Here is a 22,510-nt window from a genome sequence, read left to right as displayed (position 1 = left end):
GCTGAATCAAAGGTGGTGACTAATCAATATATCAGAGGGAGATTGAAAATCTGGCTGAGTGTTGCCACAACAACTTCTTACTCATTGTCAGCAAGACCAAAGAGCTGATTGTTGCCTTCAGCAGGAGGAAACTGGAGGTCCATGAGCCTGCCCTCATTAGGGGAGAGGGTTAGCAACTTTAAATTCCTCAGTGTCATAATTTCAGAGGATCTGTCCTGGGTCCAGCACTTAAGTGCCATTACAAAGACAGCACAGCAGTGCTTCAACTTTCTTAGAAGTTTATGAAGATTCAGCATGTCTTCTAAAACTTTGACAAACCTCTATACATGTACAGTGGAGAGTGTATTGACCAGTTGCATCACAGCCTAGTATGAAACACCAATGCCCTTGAATGGAAAAGTCTACAAAAAGTAGTGGATACGGCCCAGTCCATCACGGGTAGAGTTCTCCCCACAACTGAGCTCATCTATATGAAGTGCTGTAGCAGGAAAACAGTATTCATCAAGGACCCACCATCCAGGCCATGTTCTCTTCTTGCTGCTGCTATCAGGAAGAAGGTCCAGAAGCCTTGGGACCCACACCACCAGGTTCAGAACAGTTATTACCACTCAACCATCAAGCTCTTAACCAGAGGGCATAACTTCACTCACCACATCATTGAACTGTTTCACAACCTATGGACTCACTTTCAAGGAATATTCATCTCATATTCTCAATATTTATTGCTTATTTATGCTTTTTTTCTTTTTGTATTTGCACAGTTGTTTGTCTTGTTGGACGCAGTCTTTCACTGATTCTTTGTTCTACTGTGAATGCCTGCAAGAGATTGTACAGTGAATTCCAGTTTGTTAGGACACATCGGGATCAGTACGTTTTGGCCCAATTAAGCAGCTGCCCCAATTATCCAAAGTTTCATGGAAATAGTTTAAAAAGGTATAAAAAGGCAAACTGAATAACAAATGATGTATTTAAATGAAATACGGAACAAATTAGAATAGTACTAATGGTACGCAGTACTATAAAACTGTATATTAGTTCCTAATAGTTATCGATGGGGGAATTCATCCAGTGTACTCAATGAACAAAATCAGTGCTGACACCTAGTACAGATAATGGACTGCCTTCGTACAATGCTGTCAATGGTTGCATCCTCCAAATCTTCATTTTCATTGTAATATTCAAGATAATTGTCGATACTTACAAATTCATAGTTCCTAAGTCACTTCTGGCTGTTTCTGCCTTCTCCAAACCTGAATGCTTGAAACTGCAGTGAGCAGACAGTTTGGAATTGTCTTACTGGTTATTTCTCGCCAACTATCAGTGACAAAAGTCACTGTTTTTTGGACGCAAACACACACAACTGACACTCTTTTAAGGAGGTTCACTCTAAGCATGATGTAGTGTCAAATGGTCGCAGAAGTGTCTGTGACTGATACTAATTCAGACATGCTTGGCAAGTCTCTTGGCCCAATTAAAGCAGCATCGTATACCAAATAAACAAAGGGAATCTGGGCAATTTTCTCAATTGGTTTTCGTTCTTGAAGACTTGCCCCAAATAATCAGCTGCTCCTATTAACCGATGGCCCAATTAGCCAGAATTCACTGTATATGGTGACAGATATGTACCGTGATATTAAATTTACTTTGAACTTTGATGTTTGGTCTGAACAACAACTGAACCTCTTAGCCACATCTGCATGCTTTTATGCATTGAGTTGGCTGAGTAGATATTTGCATTAATAAACAGGTGAACTGAATAATGTAGCCACTAAGAGTATGTTTCAAGTAGTGTTCCACACCCCCCTTAATCCTTTTGTTATTTTCTGTTTAACTGATCTGTTTATAATATTTTCTATTTCTGTTTCAAATCTTACACACTTGATTTCCTTTTCCTTTTGTAAAACTGTGTTTAAGTTGCTCTCTGGTAAATTTTGAGCACATATAATTTCATTATTGCAAAAAGAAATGACAATTGCTGTTCACAAACAAGAGAAAATCTGCAGATGCTGGAAATCCAAGCAGCACACACAAAATGCTGGAAGAACTCAGCAGGATTTCCTCCAGTTCCAACAGTTCCTCCAGCATTTTGTGTGTGACAATTGCTGTTCTTTAGTTAAAAGGAAAAGCGATTCCTATTGGAAATTCAAAATCTAAAATTCAGAGACTTGCAGTAAAGTATAGCCATAAGACATTTCAAGTTCCACACTTGTGTTTCCTCTGAAGCAGAGGAGGCTGAGGGGAGATCTGATGGAAGTTGTAAGGTTATATGAGGCATAGAAAGAGTTAATAGCCAGTATCTTTTTCACAGGGTTGAAACCAGAGGGCATGTATTTAAGGCAATAGGAGGTAGATTCAAATGAGATGTGTGGAGCAAGTTTTTTCTGCATGGTGGTTGTGCATGGAATTCACTGCATACTGCAACCGCCAAAAGTACAGATTGTCCACAGGTAACGTCAAGGTTCTGCTCCTGTGAACTCTTCGTAGCCTGAACAGTTTGCAAGATGGAAAGATGGCTGTGAGCTTAGCTCCCCCATGTTAAAACACATCCATAGCCTGGCAGCAGCCAGCAAATCTACATTACTGGTCTTCGGAAGTCAAAGTCAAGTTTATTGTTGAACGGACCAGTACAGGTAACCAGGTTAAGTCAGTAGTAAGCGAGTATAATGAAGACATTCATTTCAAGAGGACTAGAATATAAAAGCAAGGTTGTAATGTTAGGCTTTATAAATTCAAAGTTCAAAGTAAATTTATTATCAAAATACATACAGTATATGTCACCATATACAACCCTGAGGTTTGTTTTCTTGCAGGAAGCACAATAAATACAAGAAACACTAGGATCATTGAAAGACTGAACCCAAGAAGACAGGCAAACAGTGTGCAGAAAACAACAAACTGTGCAAATACAAAAAGAAAGAGAAAAAATGAATAAATAAGCAATAAATATTGAGAACCTGACATGAAGTGTCCTTAGAAGTGAGTCCATAGGTTGTGTGAACAGGTCAGTGAAGGGGTGAGTGAAGTTATCCACTCTGGTTCAAGAGCCTGATAGTTGACTGGAATAAATGTTTCTGAATCTGGTGGTGTGGGTCCTGAGGCACTGGTCAGGCGCATTTGGAGTATTATGGATTTTGGGCCCATCTCTAAGAAAGTATATGCTGACATTGGAGAGGATCCAGAGGAGATTCGTGAGAATAATCCTGGGAATGAAAGGGTTTACATACGAGGAGCATTTTATGTTTCTGAGCAACATTTTATGTCGCTAGAGTTTAGAAGAATGAGGGGGGTTCTCACTGAAACCTACGAAATATTGAAAAGTCTAGATAGGATAGATGTGGAGAAGATATTTTCAAAAGTGGTAAATTCTAGGATCAGAGTTCATAGCCTCAGAATACAAGGTGTCCCTTTAGAACAGAGATATGGAATTTCTTTAGCAGGTGGGTGATGAATTTGTGAAATTTCTTGTCATGGGCTGCTGTGAAGTCATTGGGTATATTTAAACCGGAGGTTAATAGTTCTTGATTAGTAAGGGCATCAAAGGTTATGGGGAGAAGGCAGGAAAATGGGGTTGAGAGGGAAAATAGAGCAGCCATAATCGTACGGCAGAGTAAACTTGATGGGCTGAATAGCCTCATTCTGCTGTTATGTCTTGTGCTGTATATGCAGAAGTGCAAAGGAAAACTTGCTTCCTTAGGTACAGGTTGTACATAAGTAAGGTGTTGGTTAACTGGGGAGGGCCTGAGTTGAGGAGTTTATTTGGTTTTGCTTGAGTAATAATTAAAGACCATAATACCATGAGATATAGGAGCAGAATTAGGCCATTTGGCCTATCAAGTCTGGTTCACCATTTCATCATGGCTGATACAATTTTCACCTCAGCCCCAATGTGCCTCAAAGTACCCTGAGACCTTACTCTTAATCATCGATCCAACATCTTCCCAACCACTGAGGTCAGATTAACTGGCCTATAGCTTCCTTCCTTCTGCTTCTCCCTTCTTGAAGAGTGGAGTGACGCTTGCAATTTTCAATTCTTCCAGAATCTAGTGATTCTTGAAAGATCATTACTAATACCTCTACGATCTCTTCAGCCACCTCTTTCAGAACCCTGGAGTGTGCACCATTTGGTCCAGGTGACTTATCTACCTTCAGACCTTTCAGTTTCCCAAGAACCTTCTCTCTAGTAATAGTAACTTCACACACTTCATGATCCCTGACATTTGAAAGATCCACCATACTGTTACTGTCTTCCACAGTGAAGATCGATGCAAAATACTTATTCAGTTCATCTGCCATTTCATTGTCCCCCATTACTACCTCTCTAGCATCATTTTCCAGTGGTCTGATATCTACTCTTGCCTCTCTTGTACACTTTATGTGATGTGACTCATTCTTGTCTGTTAGTCTGGCTCAGTGGGTAGCTCTCAGGAGAAACTATGGGGTTTGAGTTGCAGCCCTGGAACACAAAATCTCCGTGGTGTTCTACTGCCGTACAGTTGAAGCTGCTTTCTCAAAGCCACATTGAACCCATGTCCAGCCTGTCCTCTGAGATGGATGTAAAGGGATTGAGTCCCTACATCACAGAGATATTGGGATTTGTTTTTTCTCGCAGTGTCTCACCCTGTTTACCTCTAAACTGTGATAAAACTGATTACCATTCTCCCATTCGCAAACCATGCTACCCTTTAAAGATGTTGTCTGCGTTTGCAATGGTAACATCCAGATTCTAATTCTGCCTCCCGTCCCTTCCTGCCGGTGTAATTGCAGGCCCTGCTCCATTCTAATAACACCCTGGCGCCTCACTCCCACCAGGCAGCATTGTAGTACAGTGATTAGCATAATGCTTTACAGTGCCAGCGGCCTGGGTTGCTCCATTCTAATAACACCCTGGCACCTCACTCCCACCAGGCAGCATGGTAGTGCAGTGGTTAGCATAATGCTTGACAGTGCCAGCGGCCTGGGTTCAGTTACTGTCACTGCCAGTAAGGAGTTCACACGTTCTTCCTGTTACTTCATGAACTTCCTCCAGGTGCTCCAGTTTCCTCCCACAGTCCAAAGATGGACAGGTCAGCAGTTAAGTTAGTCACATGGGTGTAATTGGGTGGCGGGGACTCATTGGCTCTAAAGGGCCTGAAACCATATTGTACCCCAAATAAAATAAATTACAATTTAGGAAGCTCCTTAATTTGCTGTGATGAACATTAGAATTACCTGAGGCCATGGAAAGCTTTGTATTAATTTTCTCCTATTAATTAGGTCTTTCTCCTTTTCCAGCCTGCTCCTGCTATGAGTTACCTCGGGTGTTCCAAATGTGGTGCAACTAACCATGCATATGCTCGTTTCTGTTCATCCTGTGGCGTTTACCTGGAGCCACCCCCACGGATGGATTCACGCAGCAGCACGCTCTTTAGTTCTGGCCTATCTGTGCCTCCAGCTGAGGTGGGTCTTATTGAATGATTTCTCCCTTCAAAACCAGCAAGATACCCGCCCTTCTCGCTTACAGCAAATAGACTTCTCAGTCAGCATGGACAAGTTGAGCTAAAGGGCCTGTTTCCAAGTTGTTTTACTCTATGACAGTAAGCATCCGTGCAAATCCACCCCTCTGGGTCACCCTTCCTTTAGAATTGCTCTAGAGTCTGCAGGAAATGAGTGTTAAATCTCTCAGGCAGTGTGCCAGACACTGAGTAACAGACACTCAGACACTGAGACAGTGTGGAAGATGTCGAAAAATTTTGTTCTAATTTTTTAAACATTTTTTGACAATTATGTGTAAAATTATGGAAGCCAGGAGTAAAGCAGCTGTGATCTGACAGGATACTTGCAAGTAGAAAGTTGTTTCCAGGCTTCCAGTCTCAATTGGCAGCTCTATTCCCTCAGTGGGACTATAATGTTCTTATAATATGTTTCTTTCTAAAAACAAAGAAATATTTTCATTTAGATAGCACCATTCCGCTCTTGGAACATCTCAGAATGCTTTACTTTTAATTAGGTGCTTTTGAAGTCTGGTCAGTATTGTGAAATAGACCACCACAGCTTAAAAATGCCTATGATGCATACAGTGTGTACATAAAATCACCGTTTGGGAGATTGGTGGGATGGATTTGCCAGCTCATTCAGGCGTCTTCTGCCTTGTGGAAACTCAGCTCATGGTCACATCTCATGTCTGCAAATGGCGGTAAGCTGAGGGGGACCTGTATGCTCCACTGCAGGGCTCCATGCACAGCAAGGGTCAACTTTATTCACCATATGCATTTACATGTACTAGAGAATTGCTGTCGTGTATTGGCAGAACATGCAGCAAAAAAGCAACATTCAACAATTATACAGAAGAAAGAATTGTATAAAAATGGAATTAGAAGTAAAATTTGCATAAGTACCAGAATATATTTACAATGTAAACAGCTTATAAAAAGTGGTTTGAAGTGTTTACAGTGCAATGCAGTGACTGAGGTAATAGGTATTTGGCGGCGGGGGGATAAATAGAATGACTGATCAGATTAAGTTGCCTGAGGGAAGAAGATTTTAAGATGACATGAAGTTTTATATTCCTATAGTGCTTTCCAGGAGGAAGCTTTTGGAAAAGGCAGTTTGCTGGATGGGGAGTGTCTGTCTGCTTCTTTGTCCCAGGCACACGCAATTCCTTCAGTGATGGTAGACTGCAGCCATTGTCATCTTCTGCTCACAACATACAGTTTGCTGTAGGTTTTTGTACATTGTCAGAGGATGCTGCCCCAAACCAGACGTTAAAGGCTGATGTTAGGATGCTGTCTATGGTGAGAGTGTGGAATTGCACCAGTTTCTTTTTCTGTGGAAGATGAAATTTTACCAACTAATGAAAGAAGTATGTTCTCTGCTGAATGAGGTGGCTCTGTCAGTATCAACAGTATTTACTTTTGTGACATTGCCTGGGACACACAAGTCACTTCCCTATTTCTTATGTAATGCCCTGGTTAAGAATATGTTTTATTGTATTACCGCTGTTATGCTGTTGGATATTTTATTTTCTGCAGCTTTTCTATAAAACAAAGTATGTTCTGTTAATTAAGCTTCACAGCCCAGTATTTTGGTTTCTGCTAAGATAATGAGTCATTTATTCAATTTAGGAATGTTGTGTCAGCCAATTGGGTTTTTCTTGATGACATTCTGTCCAATGGGATGCCATAGAACATTCGAGAGGGAGTGGTGGCATCCAATTTCTAGGAGAATGTGGGTTTTGGGAGAGGGATTTTTGGCAAAGAAAGAGGTGTGGGGAAGAGTACAAAGGGAGACAGTCGCAGAACCCCGCCCGAAGGAAAGCCCCCCTTGTAAGAAGTGCACTATGCAGACAAATAGTTCCAAGGAGGAAGTGCCAATACTTCCAGGTTAGCCAGTTCATTGGTAATGGTCTTTGAGGGAAGTTCAAACGGTGTCTGGTGCCTTTCACGCAGAATGTGGATTCAGCGCCGTGAATAATTAAAGCGAAGCACCCAACTACTCAGAAATGAGCTCCAACGTTTACATGCACATTATGGACTGGTTTAGCTGTAATGGCCCCCTTTTCTGATAACTGTTTGTTATAGTTGAAATATTTGGAAATATACTTCCACTGTAAGTTTATGCTGATGTAAGTTCTGTTACTTCTTGGGGGATGTTAACTTTTGCATGGGGCAGTATTTATACAGCATTTACCGTAATTTTCTTTCTCTCAGTGGAACATTCCAACTTTCCTGATCGGGTGAACCTAAATCATACTGTCTCTAGATGTGTGTTGCTTATTGGAGACAGTTATCTCTCCATAAGGAGCCTAATTTGTTATGGGCCATGGAGAGAGGGTTACACTCGCATTAGGTGTGGGATCTTTTACCTTCACTTTGGAGAGGAGTTGGGCCTCTCTATATCAGAATCAGGTTTATTATCACCGGCATGTGTCGTGAAGTTTGTTAACTTAGAAGCAATAGTTCAATGCAATACATAATATAGAAGAAGAAGAATAAATCAATCAATTACAGCAGGTGTACATTGAATAGATTAAAAATCGTACATTGAATAGATTAAAAATCGTGCAAAATAAACAGAAATAATAAATATTAAAAAGGTGAGTTAGTGGTCACGGGTTCAATGTCTCTTTAAGGATTGGATGGCAAAATGGAAGAAGCTGTTCCTGAATCGCTGAGTGTGTGCCTTCAGGCTTCTGTACCTCCTACCTGATGGTAACAGAAAAGGGCATGCCCTGGGTGCTGGAGGTTCTCAATAATGGATGCTGCCTTTCTGAGACACTGCTCCTTGAAGACGTCCTGGGTACTTTGTGGGCTAGTAACCAAGATGGAGCTGACTAGATTTATAACCCTCTGCGGCTTCTTTCAGTCCTGTGCAGTAGCCCTCCCCACCCCATACCAGACAGTGATGCAGCCTATCAGAATGCTGTCCACAGTACATCTTTAGAAGTTTTTGAATGTATTTGTTGACATGCCCATCTCTTCAAACTCCTAATGAAATATAGTCGCTGTCTTGCCTTCTTTATAAACTGCATCAATATGTTGGGACCAGGTTAGGTCCTCAGAGATCTTGACACCCAGGAACTTGAAGCTGCTCCCTCTCTCCACTTCTGATCCCTCTGAGGATTGGTATGTGTTCCTTCGTCTTATCCTTCCTGAAGTCCACAATCATCTCTTTCGTCTTACTGAATTTGAGTGCCAGGTAGTCGCTGTGACACCATTCCACTGGTTGGCATATCTCGCTCCTGTACGCCCTCTCGTCATCATCTGAGATTCTACCAACAATGGTTGTATTGTCAGCAAATTTATCGATGGTATTTGAGCTATGCCTAGCCACACAGTCATGTGTATATAGAGAGTAGAGCAGTGGGTTAAGCACACACCCCTGTGGTGCACCAGTGTTGATCATCAGTGAGGAGGATTTGTTATCACCAATCCGCACAGATCATGGTCTTCTGGTTAGTAAATCGAGGATCCAATTGCAGAGGGAGGTACAGAGGCCCAGGTTCTGTAACTTCTCAATCAGGATTGTGGGAATGATGTTGTTGAATGCTGAGCTATAGTTGATAAACTACATTCCTGACATAGTTGTTTGTATAATACCTGGTCTTGCAGTACTGCAATGAGTCTACAACCACTGAGGCATGAAAGGTAAAAAAGGGAATTTGTAACTTCTTATCTCTACTTGCAGAGTCATGACTGACTGGGGGTGGCGCCTAGATAATTTAGTGCATCAGTAAAACTGCTGAGATATGTTTCCTTTCATCGCTGGTAATGTTTGTGATACCAAAGCCGAAACATGCTCAAGACCTGGGATACTAACCTTGGTGTAAGGGAGGGTGATGACCAGTCATCAGTTTAAAATGCCTGTGTTTGCCTTCACCTCTGAAACGCATCAGCACAGTTCGTGCTGCTGCCTCACAGTTCCTGTGTCCGCACAGGTTCAGACCTGACCTCAGGTACTGTCTATGTGGAGTTTACAAGTTCTCCCTGTGACTGTATGGGCTTTCCCTAGGTATTCTGGTTTCCTCTCATCTCCCAAAGTGCTGGTAGATAGGCTAAGTGGCACACATAAGTGACCCTTGCTTTAGATGGGTGGCATTGCGCAGTGGATAGGCTTCCAAAAGAAAATAGCTTACTCGGAAAGTAGGAGAAAGAAACTGATTACGAAGCTTTGAAATCCATATGAACTCAGTTACTTTCTATTTAGTGTCATAGATTTTTTTTAAGCCAAGGCAACTCCCAAGCCCTGCCCTGGAGTTGGAGGATTATCTCTGTGGATGGGGTGGGTGGGTGAGAGGGAGGAATGGGAGCTTATTTTGCTATTGTTGGTTTGTTGCTTGTGTTCTGCGTTGTTCTGCTGAGTACTGCAGGCATCTTATGTTGGTATTGGAACGTGTGACAACACTTGCGGGCTGCCCTGATTGTGTTGGTTGTTGACGCAAACAACGCATTTCACTGTACGTCTCGATGTACATGGTGGTAAATAAATGAACCTAACTCTAAATCTAAGCAGCAACTCAATATTATGCCGATCAGGCACTGATCCTACATAGAGAGTTGATAAACCAGTCGAGCTGTTAATGGCAATCCTACAAGTTCAGTGATCATTGTACAGTGTAGTATATTTTATTGTTGTATTTAAACCGCTGTGATGGGAGAAATGAAACCAGTTCAAAACCTCAATCCTTTTTGTCACAATGTCTTCCACTGGTGCATACAGAAGGAACTCAAGGTTATTCCAAGCTCTGAGAGTGTATTAAATTTTACTTGGACTTTAATCATAAATGATGATACTTTCCATGGTGTAGTAATGAAGAGTGTTGATCAAAGAGAAAAAGACTCTTTCACATTGCACTTCATGTCTTTGGAGTTCTGAAGTGTTTCACAGGCAATTAAGTAATTTTGAAGGGGAGTTATAGTTATAAAGTAGGAAAATATGGCAACACACATCAAAGTTGCTGGTGAACGCAGCAGGCCAGGCAGCATCTCTAGGAAGAGGTACAGTCGATGTTTCGGGCCGAGACCCTTCGTCAGGACTAACTGAAGGAAAAGTTAGTAAGAGATTTGAAAGTGGGAGGGGGAGGAGGGAGATCCAAAATGATAGGAGAAGACAGGAGGGGGAGGGATGGAACCAAGAGCTGGAGTGATTGGCAAAAGGGATATGAGAGGATCATGGGACAGGAGGCCCAGGGAGAAGGAAAAGGGGGAGGTGGGGATAAACCCAGAGGATGGGCAAGGGGTATAGTCAGAGGGACAGAGGGAGAAAAAGGAGAGAGAGAGAAAGAATGTGTGTATATAAATAAGTTTCAAAAGGCCTTCGATAAGGTGCCGCATATGAGGCTGCTTAATAAGATGAGAGCCCATGGAATTATAGGAAGGATATTGGAATGGGTGGAGCATTGGCTGATAGGCAGAAAGCAAAGGGTGGGAATAAAGGGATCCTATTCTGATCGGTTGCCGGTTACTAGTGGTGTTCCGCAGGGGTCGGTGTTGGGGCTGCTTCTTTTTACGATGTATATCGATGATTTGGATTATGGATTAAATGGTTTTGTGGCTAAGTTTGCGGATGACACCAAAATAGGTGGAGGAGCAGGAAATGTTGAAGAAACGGAAAGGTTGCAGAGAGACTTAGTTAGAGAAGTCAATGTTCATGCCATCAGGTTGGCAGCCACTTTGTGCTCTGATCATCACCATACACAGTGATAAAATGTTGAGCAGCTAATCTGCTGTTGGTGTTATTACTTAATTTCACATCCAATATTTACTATAATCATGGAATCTTACGACTGGAAGGAGGCCATTTGACCCACTGGGCTGATGTCAGCCTTGAGAAAGGGCTTCCAAATTAAACACCCCCATCCTCTTGCTCTTTTCTCGAAGTAATATGCAATTACTTTTTAAAACCTATCATTGAATCTCCACATCAAGTTCCTCCAGCAAACTGTTAGTTGCTGTATAAAGTGGCATATTGTCAGGTGATGATAGTTTGTGTTTCTTTCATCCATATTGTTGTTAGTTTTAAACACAACTCTAAATTGAATGTTAATTATCTCAATGAAGAAGGAACAATTGTATGAATAGCAGTACTGTATTACATATAATCACCCTATTGCCCATTATCACGTTAATGTATTAAGTCCATTTAATGGAAATCTCTTAAATTGCTCAAACAACTCGTATGTTTACAGTCTTACACAGATTTCACGCTGTACTCAGTGCTCATAACATGCAGAACTACAGTGCAGATATCAAATACAGCTGTACCTGGATTTAGTCCGCAAGGGCAACTATGAACTTTCTGTTGCCTGCCAGTGCACTCCCTCTCCGACCCATCAGTCCATAACCTATTGAGCTCTTTTAGCAAGGCCCACCATACGCTTGAGGAATAGCTCTTCATCTTCCATCCAGGCAAAAGACAGACTTCCAGACTCCATATCACCTCCCACAACAGGTAAATCTCTGTGTTTCAGAGCTGCCCAGTCCATTTGTAGTTTTGATTCAGTTGTTCTTTCTCTGACCTCAGAGGCATGCTGCAGTTCTGTATTTCACAAGTATTTGCTTTCTCACCCGAACTGCCCAATTTTATAGTGTTTATACTTCTTCATTTAGGTTATTTCTAAATGCTCTTGTTGTTCTCATCAACTGCATTCTGGCTTATCCCCATTGCCATCCTGGCCTTGCCTCATCAGAAAGGTTCCCTTCATGCTATCCATTCCATCCCCACCCTCTCTTCAACTTAAAAAAAATCTTGTTTTCTCTCTTGGCTGCCTCTGATGAAAACTCTCTCCTGAAAAGTTGACTCACTTTCTCTTTGCACAGATGTTGCCTGACCTGCTGAGGTTTTCCAGCATTTTTCTGTTTTTATTTTATACTTTTAAATCCAAATTATACTTGCCTTAAAGTCCAGTTTAAAAATTTACTTTTAAGACCTGAGAATATTATCATTATTTTACATGTTTTATGTTGTAATATTAAAAAGATGTTTGATATTTGTCCAATACCATGGTCAGAGTTTAATGTTATTAATTTAACACCGCCCATTTAGAAGCTAATTTTGAGATGAAGTGGACATATCAACTAAACTGATGTAATGGGAAGTAATTATAATTAGGCTATGTAGCATTTCATTTTTACTAGTGAAGGCAGTGTACATTTACCTGGGGTAGAAATGACTGCTGTAATTTTGTTGTACAAATTTAGACCTCTGTTATTTTAGCAACTTCAACTATGTCATGTTGGCAGCATTTCTGAGATCGTGTCAGTAGATTGTCAATTCAGGGATTTCAATGCCAATACATAATTTTATGAAAAACAGAAAATGCTTTTAAAAAAACTCAACAGATCAGGTAGCATTCCTGGAAAGGGAAACAGCTCTTGGGGTGGTACGATAGTATAATGCTGTTTATAGTGCCAGCGACCGTGGTTCAATTCCTGCTGCTGTCTGTAAGGAGTTTGTATGTTCCCCCCCATGACTACATAGATTTCCTCCCACATTTCGAAAATGTACAGATTAGTAGGTTAATTGGTCACATGGGTGACATTAGGTGGAGCGGGCTTATTGGGCCAGTAGGGATCTTTACTGTGCGCTATGTCTAATGTCTTCTTGAAGAACCCTGTGAATTGGTTTATTATTATGACTTGTACCGAGATGCAGTGAAAAGCTTTTTGCATGGCATCCATACAGAGCATTTCATCGCATTAGTACATCAAAGGGGAAAAACATTAACAGAATGCAGAATATAATGTTGCAGTTACAAAACGTAGTGCAGTGTGGGCAGACACGAAGGTGCACGGCATAACAAGGCAGATTGTAAGGTCAAAAGTTCATCTTATCATACAAGGGGACTGTTCAATAACAGCAGGGTAGAAGCTGTCCCTGACCCTGGTGGTACATACTGGGAAAGAGAGATAAGACTGTAATTTAAATTTCAAGGTGGTGACAGCATAGAAGGAAGATCTCTGAAAGCATAAGGCCAAGGTTGTCATGGGATGAGTCCTTTGGTCAGATGGGTTAAAGGGCGATAACCTGGTAAAGAAGCATAAAATGTTGTTAATGTCAAAGCTTTGAGACATACTGTTTGCCAGGCTGTAATGGCGAGAGAAAAACTGAGCTAACTTGGAACAGAAATGATCTGTTCTGACACCAGTGGAGAAGGTGAGTTACCGAAAGTTGAGAATTCAGAGTTGAGTCTTCCAATAGTTTTGTCACGGCACCCTCTCCAAGTCCAAAAAAAGGAGGAAATGTTTGCCTTAAACGTTTTTCTTGTGATTGCAAGACGCTGTTGGAAAAATACTACAAGTCCAGTCTGTTGGCGAGACCTGCGGTGGGGGAGTTGCGTGGCCTCAGTTGTTGCGTGGACTAGACCCTCATGTCGCGGTGTATCCTGTTACAGCCACCTAGGGCAGGAGGCGCCAGAGTCACCAAAGACTAGCAAATTTTTACAGCTGTACCATAGAGAGCACTCTAATTGGTTGCATCACTGTCTAGTATGGTGTGGCCACTGCACAGGATTGAAAAAAGCTGCAGAGGGTGACAAACTCGATCAACCCCATTACCAAAAAGGTGGTATCCATTATTAAGGACCCCATCATCCAGGACGTGCTCCCTTCTCATTATACCAACACAGAGAGGAGGTACAAGCAACTGAAGACACATTCATTGTTTTAGGATTACCTTCTCCCCTCTACCAATTGACTTCCAAACAATAAACAAACCCATAAACACTACCTCACTATGCTTACCCTCTTTTCGCACTTCTTATTTCATTTATTTTTAAAACATATTTCTTATTGTAATCTATAGATTTTTAATGTATTGCACTGTACTGCTTCCACAAAACAACAAATTTCATGACATACAGTACTGTACTGTGCAGAAGTTTTAGACACATATATATAGCTATGGTGCCTAAGACTTTTGTAAAGTACTGTATTTGTCAATGTGGAGCGGAGAGCGAGTTTGTAAATCTGGCAGAGCAGAAGATGTTGGGAATGGTGAGGGTAGAGTGCCATGGGAGGGGTGCAGGACAGGTGACAGAGAAGGAATGCCAGGGGTGGGGGGGATGATGCAGGTGTAGGCACACCCAGCCCTGAGACACCAGACTAGGTTATTTGATTCCAAACATTTGGTTTATTGATTGTGAGGGTAGTGCAGTGGATGTGATCTATATGGATTTTAGTAAGGCATTTGACAAGGTTCCACACGGTCGGCTTATTCAGAAAGTTAGAAGGCATGGGATCGAGGGAAGTTTAGCCAGGTGGATTCAGAATTGGCTTGCCTGCAGAAGGCAGAGGGTGGTGGTGGAGGGAGTACATTCAGATTGGAGGATTGTGACTAGTGGTGTCCCACAAGGATCTGTTCTGGGACCTCTACTTTTCGTGATTTTTATTAACGACCTGGATGTGGGGGTAGAAGGGTGGGTTGGCAGGTTTTCAGACGACACAAAGGTTGGTGGTGTTGTAGATAGTGTAGAGGATTGTCAAAGATTGCAGAGAGACATTGATAGGATGCAGAAGTGGGCTGAGAAGTGGCAGATGGAGTTCAACCCGGAGAAGTATAAGGTGGTACACTTTGGAAGGACAAACTCCAAGGCAGAGTACAAAGTAAATGGCAGGATACTTGGTAGTGTGGAGGAGCAGCGGGATCTCGGGGTACATGTCCACAGATCCCTGAAAGTTGCTTCACAGGTGGATAGGGTAGTTAAGAAAGCTTATGGGGTGTTAGCTTTCATAAGTTGAGGGATGGAGTTTAAGAGTCGCGATGTAATGATGCAGCTCTATAAAACTCTGGTTAGGCCACACTTAGAGTACTGTGTCCAGTTCTGGTCACCTCACTATTGGAAGGATGTGGAAGCATTGGAAAGGGTACAGAGGAGATTTACCAGGATGCTGCCTTGTTTAGAATGTATGCATTATGATCAGAGATTAAGGGAGCTAGGGCTTTACTCTTTGGAGAGAAGGAGGATGAGAGGAGACATGATAGAGGTGTACAAGATAATAAGAGGAATAGATAGAGTGGATAGCGAGCGCCTCTTCCCCAGGGCAGCACTGCTCAATACAAGAGGACATGGCTTTAAGGTAAGGGGTGGGAAGTTCAAGGGGGATATTAGAGGAAGGTTTTTAATCAGAGAGTGGTTGGTGCGTGGAATGGACTGCCTGAGTCAGTGGTGGAGGCAGATACACTAGTGAAATTTAAGAGACTACTAGACAGGTATATGGAGGAATTTAAGGTGGGGCTTATATGGGAGGCAGGGTTTGAGGGTCGGCACAACATTGTGGGCCGAAGGGCCTGTACTGTGCTGTACTATTCTATATGTTCTATATTACAGAATGTTTTTCTGGTGGTTCCTGCTCCCTCCCCTTTCCTTCCTCCTTTTCCCAACCATGATTTCCCTCTCCCGGTCCCTTTCCCACTCTCAGTCCACAACAGAGACCCACATCAGAATCAGGGTTATTATCACTTATGCATGTCATGTTTTTTTTTTGCGGGAGCAGAACAGTGCAATACCTAAAATTACTGCAGTCCTGTTCAAAGGTTTTAGACACCTTAGCTATATATGGTTGAGAATAAGCATTCAGGATGATATTGAAAAACAAAATGATTGTTAATCTTCCTGACTAAATGATTCCTCACTTGTACATCGAACATACAGTCATTTGCATTAATAGCCAACACAAGCTAAGGATATGTTAGGAGCAGCTTGCAAATGTCACATGGTGGCCGATTAGGAAAAGGGGAGGTGCAACAAGACCTGGGTGTTATTGTACATCAGTCATTGAATGTGGGCGTGCAGGTACAGCAGGCAGTGAAAAAGGCGAATGGTACGCTGGCATTCATAGCAAGAGGATTCCAGTACAGGAGCAGGGAGGTACTACTGCAGTTGTACAAGGCCTTGGTGAGACCACACCTAGAGTATTGTGTGCAGTTTTGGTCCCCTAATCTGAGGAAGGACATCCTTGCCATAGAGGGAGTAGAAAGAAGGTTCACCAAATTGATTCCTGGGATGGCAGGATTTTCATATGATGAAAGACTGGATCGGCTAGGCTTATACTCTCTGGAATTTAGAAGATTGAGGGGGGATCTTATTGAAACATATAAAATTCTAAAGGGATTGGACAGGCTAGATGTAGGAAGATTGTTCCCGATGTTGGGGAAGTCCAGAATGAGGGGTCACAGTTTGAGGATAAAGGGGAAGCCTTTTAGGACCGAGATGAGGAAAAACTTCTTCACACAGAGAGTGGTGAATCTGTGGAATTCTCTGCCACAGGAAATAGTTGAGGCCAGTTCATTGGCTATATTTAAGAGGGAGTTAGATATGGCCCTTGTGGCTAAAGGGATCAGGGTGTATGGAGAGAAGGCAGGTACAGGGTTCTGAGTTGGATGATCAGACATGATCGTACTGAATGGCGGTGCAGGCTCGAAGGGCCGAATGGCCTACTCCTGCATCTATTTTCTATGTTTCTATGTAACACCGTCCGGTGCCAATTCCCCATTAGATATATATCAAACTAGAACAGTGAAAAATGTTATGAATGTGGTAGCTGGTTTGTATCTGTGTTCAGATAGCACAGCAAGAAGCGTGAATTGAGCATATTGTGCTGGCTCTGTAAACTTGTGGAAGGTTTCAGCAATCATCTTGGTAGCAGTGTACATCCCACCTCAGGCCAGTGTAAACTGGCTGAAGACAGAATAAACAGGCATGAACCAGCGCATCCTGATGCCTTCCTTATCATTTGGGGGAATTTTAACCAGGCCAGCATGAAAAAAGTCTATAAATAATTATTACCAACAAATCTCTTGTAGAACCAGAGAAAACAACACACTGGATCACTGTTACACCACCATCAAAAGCACTTACTGTGCCATCCCACGCCCGCACTTTGGAAAATCTGATCACCTGTACTTCTACTCCCTGAGTAGAGGCAGAGACTGAAGACTGCAGCACCAGTAGTGAAAACCAAGAAGGTATGAACAGGGGAGGTGCAGGAGCATTTACAAGACTGCTTTGAATCGGTGGACATTAACTGTATTCAAGGATTCATCTTCGAGTCTGAATGAGTACGCCACAACTGTCACTGACTTCATTAAAAGCTGCGTGGGTGAGTGTGTGCCTACAGGAAAAGACCGTACATACCCAAATCAAAAGCCATGGATGAACCAGAAGGTTCGGCGTCTGCCGAGGGCTAGCTCTGTGGCATTCATGTCTGGCAGTCCAGGTCTGTACAAGAAAACCAGCTATGACTTGCGGAGGGTTAGCTCAAGAGCAGAAGAACAATTCCAAACAAAGTTGGAGGTGGGTTTGAATGTATGTCAACTCTGGCAGGGTTTGCAGGCCATTACTTTCTACAATGTGAAACCCAACGTCACGAATGGCAGTGATGCTTCACTGCCAGATGAGCTCAATACCTTATATGCACACTTTGAAATGAAGAATCAAACTACAGCTAGGAGAATCCCTGAAACACCCAATGACCCTGTGATCTGTGTCTCAAAGTCTGATATCAAGCTGTCTTTCAAGACAGTGAACCCTTGTATGGCACAGGCCCCAATGGAGTACTCTGAAAACCTGGGCCAACCAACTGGAGGGGGTATTCAGAGACATTTTGAATATTTCTTTGCTACAGTCAGAGTTCCCACCTGCTTCAAAAGGGCAACAAACATACCAGTGCCCAAGAAGAGCAAAGTGTACTGCCTGAATGACTATCATCCAGTAGAACTCACATCTACGATGAAGAAGTGCTTTGAGAGGTTGGTTTTGAACTCCCGTGTCAGCAAGGACCTGGTTCCACTGCAATTCGCCTATTGCTGCAATAGGTCTACAGCCGATGTGATCTCATTGGCCTTGGATCACCTGGACAATATAAATATCTATGTCAGGAGGCTGTTCATTGACTACAGCTCAACATTTAACACAATCATTCCTATGGTTCTGATCGAAAAGATTCAGTACCTGGGCCTCTGTACCTTCCTCTGCAACTGGATCCTCAACTTCCTAACTGAAAGATAACAATGTGTTACACCTCAGGGATGTGTGCTTGGCCTACTGCTCTGCTCTGTCTACACACATGACTGTGTGGCTAGCCACAGCTCAAAAGCCATCAGTAAATTTGCTGATGACACAACTAATGTCGCCAGAATTTCAGATGGTAACGAGAAGGCGTACAGGAGCAAGGTATATCAACTAGCTGAGTGGTGTCGCAGCAACAACCTTGCACTCAGCATCAGTAAGACCAAAGAACTTCAGAAAGGGTAAAATGAGGGAACACACCAGTCCTCACAGAGGGATCAGAAATGGAAAAAGTGAACAATTTCAGGTTCCTGGGTGCCAATATCAAAACCTCTGAGGATCTATCCTGGACCCAACATATCAATGCAAATACAAAGAAGGCACAATAGTGGCTATATTTCATGAAGAGTTTGAGGAGATTTGGTATGTCACTAAAAACATTTGCAAATTTCTACAGGGGTACTGTGGATAGCATTGTAACAGGCTGCATCACCATCTGATATGATGGGGGGGGGGTGGTTGCTACTGCACAGGACAAAAATAATCTGCAGAGAGTTGTGAACTTAGTAACTCCATCGTGAGCACTGGTTTCCATAGTATCCAGGACATTCTCAAGGAGCGATGCCTCAAAAAGGCAGCATCCATCATTAAAAACCCCCATCATCCAGGGCATGCCCACTTCTCATTGCTTGGTGTAATTCATGATGGTTTCTTCTATTATTGTGTTTTGCATTGTACTGCTGCCGCAAAGACAACAAATTTTACAACGTATGCCGGTGATATTAAACCTGATCCTGATTCTGAAGCTGAATACCACTTACTTTGCTCTTTATTTTTCCTTTGCCATAAAGACCACAGACGTGCGTGCTTCTGCAACCTGGCAACCTTTGACCATCCCATTGCCACAGTTCAGGCTTGGATCTAATAAGGAGGATCAGGCGACCCAGACAGTGGGCCTTTTTTACCCATCCTGCAAGATGATGGAGAAGAAGGAAATGGAGATCACCTCTCAACAAGAAAAGCAGCAGAAGGTGACCAGTCAACGACCCCCTTTAACCGCTGTCAGTCCTGGAAGAGGTCAGTGATGTCGCCTATATGTTTAAAGTCTATTTACGTGGCCAAGATTGAGCAGTCCAAAGAAAACCACCGCACAGTGTTGCTGGAATGATACTGTTTTATCCGCTCTCCGCTTGTTTTATTAGAACTGAGGAGCCCGTTTACCATTTAATGTACAAAGACATATATTCCACATTTTATTGTCTACACCCAACATGTACCTTCAAAGAAATCCTCACAGGATCTGTGGTTGATCTTGGCTTTTTACGAAGAATAAGATGCTTAAAGTTCACACTGTGATCAGCCAACATTTACTTAGAAATTGGATATGCTCTTTGTTGCATCTCGATCATTTTACCTACATGTAGATAGTGACCAGTGTATCCATAATATTGTCCTGCTAATAGTCTCTGCTCGGCCAATGAAAGCAGAGAAATTAGGCCTGTGAAGTTCAAACAGACAAACCAAATGACATTAATGTAAAACAACTATCTGAGCAGTTAGAATCTCTGACTAGGACTGGGTGTTTTTGTCCAAAACCAGAACTCTGGTGAGCTAAGATTTAGAGCGAGGTAATTTTCTTGATACTCTGGCGCTGCGAAGTTTCTGCCCTGGTGAACAAGAGTTGGTCAGGTTCACTTGATAGAGCGTGACATTACAACAAACAAGTCCTCCATCAATTCAGCAGGTGATGTGCTCTTGATAAGTGAGTTATGGTAAGAGGCAATGCTTTCTGAAAACAGAACCTGGTGCAGAGTGTTTCAGTAGAGTGGTGAATGAGTCCCAATCTGGTTCACATCAGAGAGGAGAGACGCTAATGGCATGGGTCACTTCTGTTGGGTTAAGTAACACGGGATGACATATCATTGCGAATGGAATACTTCACTGGGTTTGGTAGGATAAAATATCACTGGGGTGAAAAAACACCTCATCAGAATTGCCTGGTAGAATGAGATGGTACTGCTGAATGGTTCTTGGATGAATTAGGTTAATGTTCAAATCTTGAACAGGTCCTGGAGAGTAGATCATTTTTGGAGAGTGAAGTACTCCTCAAGACAGAATATCGACTAAAATCCGGGAGCAGTATGTTTCTTGTCCACTTAACCTCCGAGGATCCACAGCTCAGGAAGCAGAAAGCCAAATATTTCATTTGTGAAGCAATAAAACTTGCCAAACATGGCTGCCTATAGTTATCTGTATAACAATGAGATATGATTTTTTTTTTAAGTTAAATTTTCAATTATACACTCGGTAGCCACTGTATTAGGTACCTCCTGTGCCTGTTGAAGTGGTCACTGAGTGTACCTTCACAAATTTCTGTTGCTGTCGCCCATCCTCCTCAAGGTTCGATGTGTTGTGCGTTCAGGGATGCTGTTCTGCACACCTCTGATGTAATGTGTGGTTAATTGAGTTACTGCTGCCTACCTCTCGGCTTGAGCCAGTCTGACCGTTCTCCCTGACTTCTCTCATTAACAAGGCATTTCTGCCCACAGAACTGCTGCTCACTGGATTGTTTTTGTTTATTGCACCATTCTCTGTAAACTTTTGAGACTGCTGAGTTTGAAAATCCCAAGAGATCAGCAGTTTCTGAGATACTCAAACCACCCCATCTGGCACCAACTATCATTCCACAAAGTGATGTAGATCAAATTTCTTCCCCATTCCGATGTTTGGTTAGAACAACAACTGAACCTCTTGATCATGCAGTTGTACAGGTGTACAAAATAAAGTGGTCACTGACAGAGTATAATAATAAGCCCAGGACCTTTACAAGCAATCTCACTTCAAACCATGCTCTAGCCTTCAGATTCACAACAGAGCTCAGCTTATAATTTGGACAAGGATGTGGAAAAGCACAGGGAAAAGGTTAGGATTGAAGAAAAGTTTTCAGTTGTAGAGGGGCTTGTGAAATGAGAAACAGAATTCAGTTCAGAACGGCTGAAGGCATGATGCCCAGTGAATTGAGTGAAGGAAATCCTGAGTCGTGGGTCAGAGGACTGAATTATTTAGGACTGCCTAGTGCTACAGACAAGGGGCAGAATATGACCAAGGGCAGATTGAAGCTCTGTGGGTTTAGAGAGCCAACGTGAATTATTGAGGATGGGTATGAGCAGCACTTGGGAGAAACAGAATACTTGGGAGTCATTGAAATATGTGGAGGATTATGGGAATTGAATCTGGTAGCAGCAAAGCCTATAAACCTTTCTAATGGTTCTTTCTGTGAGACAGAATAAGACAGAAGCTTCTTACTGGCTAGAATTCCTACTCTTAGAAGCTTGCCAAATTGATTTGAGCTGCCTTTTTCTGCATTCCAAGATGGTTCAGCCTGTGGCTGTTTTTTAAGCAGGTGCCTGAACTTTTCCCTGTGTACCTTGCAGTTTGGATATTTACTAGGTGCTGTTCCAGTAGCTATCCTAGGGGCTGGGGACTTCAGTAGACTTCGTTTTCCTCCTGGTGAATCTGTGTGCGCCTGTGTAAATAGATGTGGTCATTTGCAGCTACTGCCCAAGTGTATGTATATCTTCACAAAGCATGAGTGATGTAGGGTTGACTGATGGTTGTAACTCTTAGGTTGCTAATTTTTATTAATCAAAATTATTATGGCATTTAAGGAAAGTGCAGGTATATTGTGCAGGTAGTGGGTAGTGGCTTCTTATGTCACTACTACAGGGCGTGACAACCCTGCCTTACATGAGTCTCGGGCTCAGCAGGCTCCGGCAGACAGTACCCGGTATGGGCCCCTATCCAGGGTTACAGATCCCACTGCCGTGTAAGTATCTTCGGGAGAAGAGAAGGCTAAGGAGTAAACCCTACACACATCCGGAGTGGAGCCCCTCAGGCGGTTGGATGACGTATCACGTCACCTCCCGGCTGCTCCTGTGGCCAAGCTGATGCCAAATGTACTGCTTCGCATTCCTTTGGACCACATCCGTGAGGCTGAGAGGGAGATCTTGATGTCTGGGACGCCCAGGA

At 42.6% G+C, this 22,510-nt stretch overlaps 1 protein-coding gene across 5 annotated transcripts in view; it reads left to right on the top strand.

The window, feature by feature from the left end:
• dzank1 (double zinc ribbon and ankyrin repeat domains 1) overlaps positions 1–22,510 on the top strand; it is a 134,934-nt gene that overhangs the window by 57,679 nt on the left and 54,745 nt on the right. For 4 of the 5 annotated variants that reach the window (XM_063056400.1, XM_063056397.1, XM_063056395.1 and 1 more), the window contains 2 exons: positions 5,272–5,436; positions 19,333–19,558. In XM_063056400.1, coding sequence (XP_062912470.1) covers positions 5,272–5,436; positions 19,333–19,558 — 391 coding nt within the window. The remainder of the gene's footprint in view (positions 1–5,271; positions 5,437–19,332; positions 19,559–22,510) is intronic. The other variant, XM_063056398.1, reaches the window with a different exon arrangement.

This window comes from Mobula hypostoma, chromosome 8, assembly GCF_963921235.1.
Source record: "Mobula hypostoma chromosome 8, sMobHyp1.1, whole genome shotgun sequence".
NCBI lineage: Eukaryota > Metazoa > Chordata > Chondrichthyes > Myliobatiformes > Myliobatidae > Mobula > Mobula hypostoma.
The sequence above is the reverse complement of the archived record's forward strand: the minus strand, read 5'-3'. Positions and strand labels throughout refer to the sequence as shown.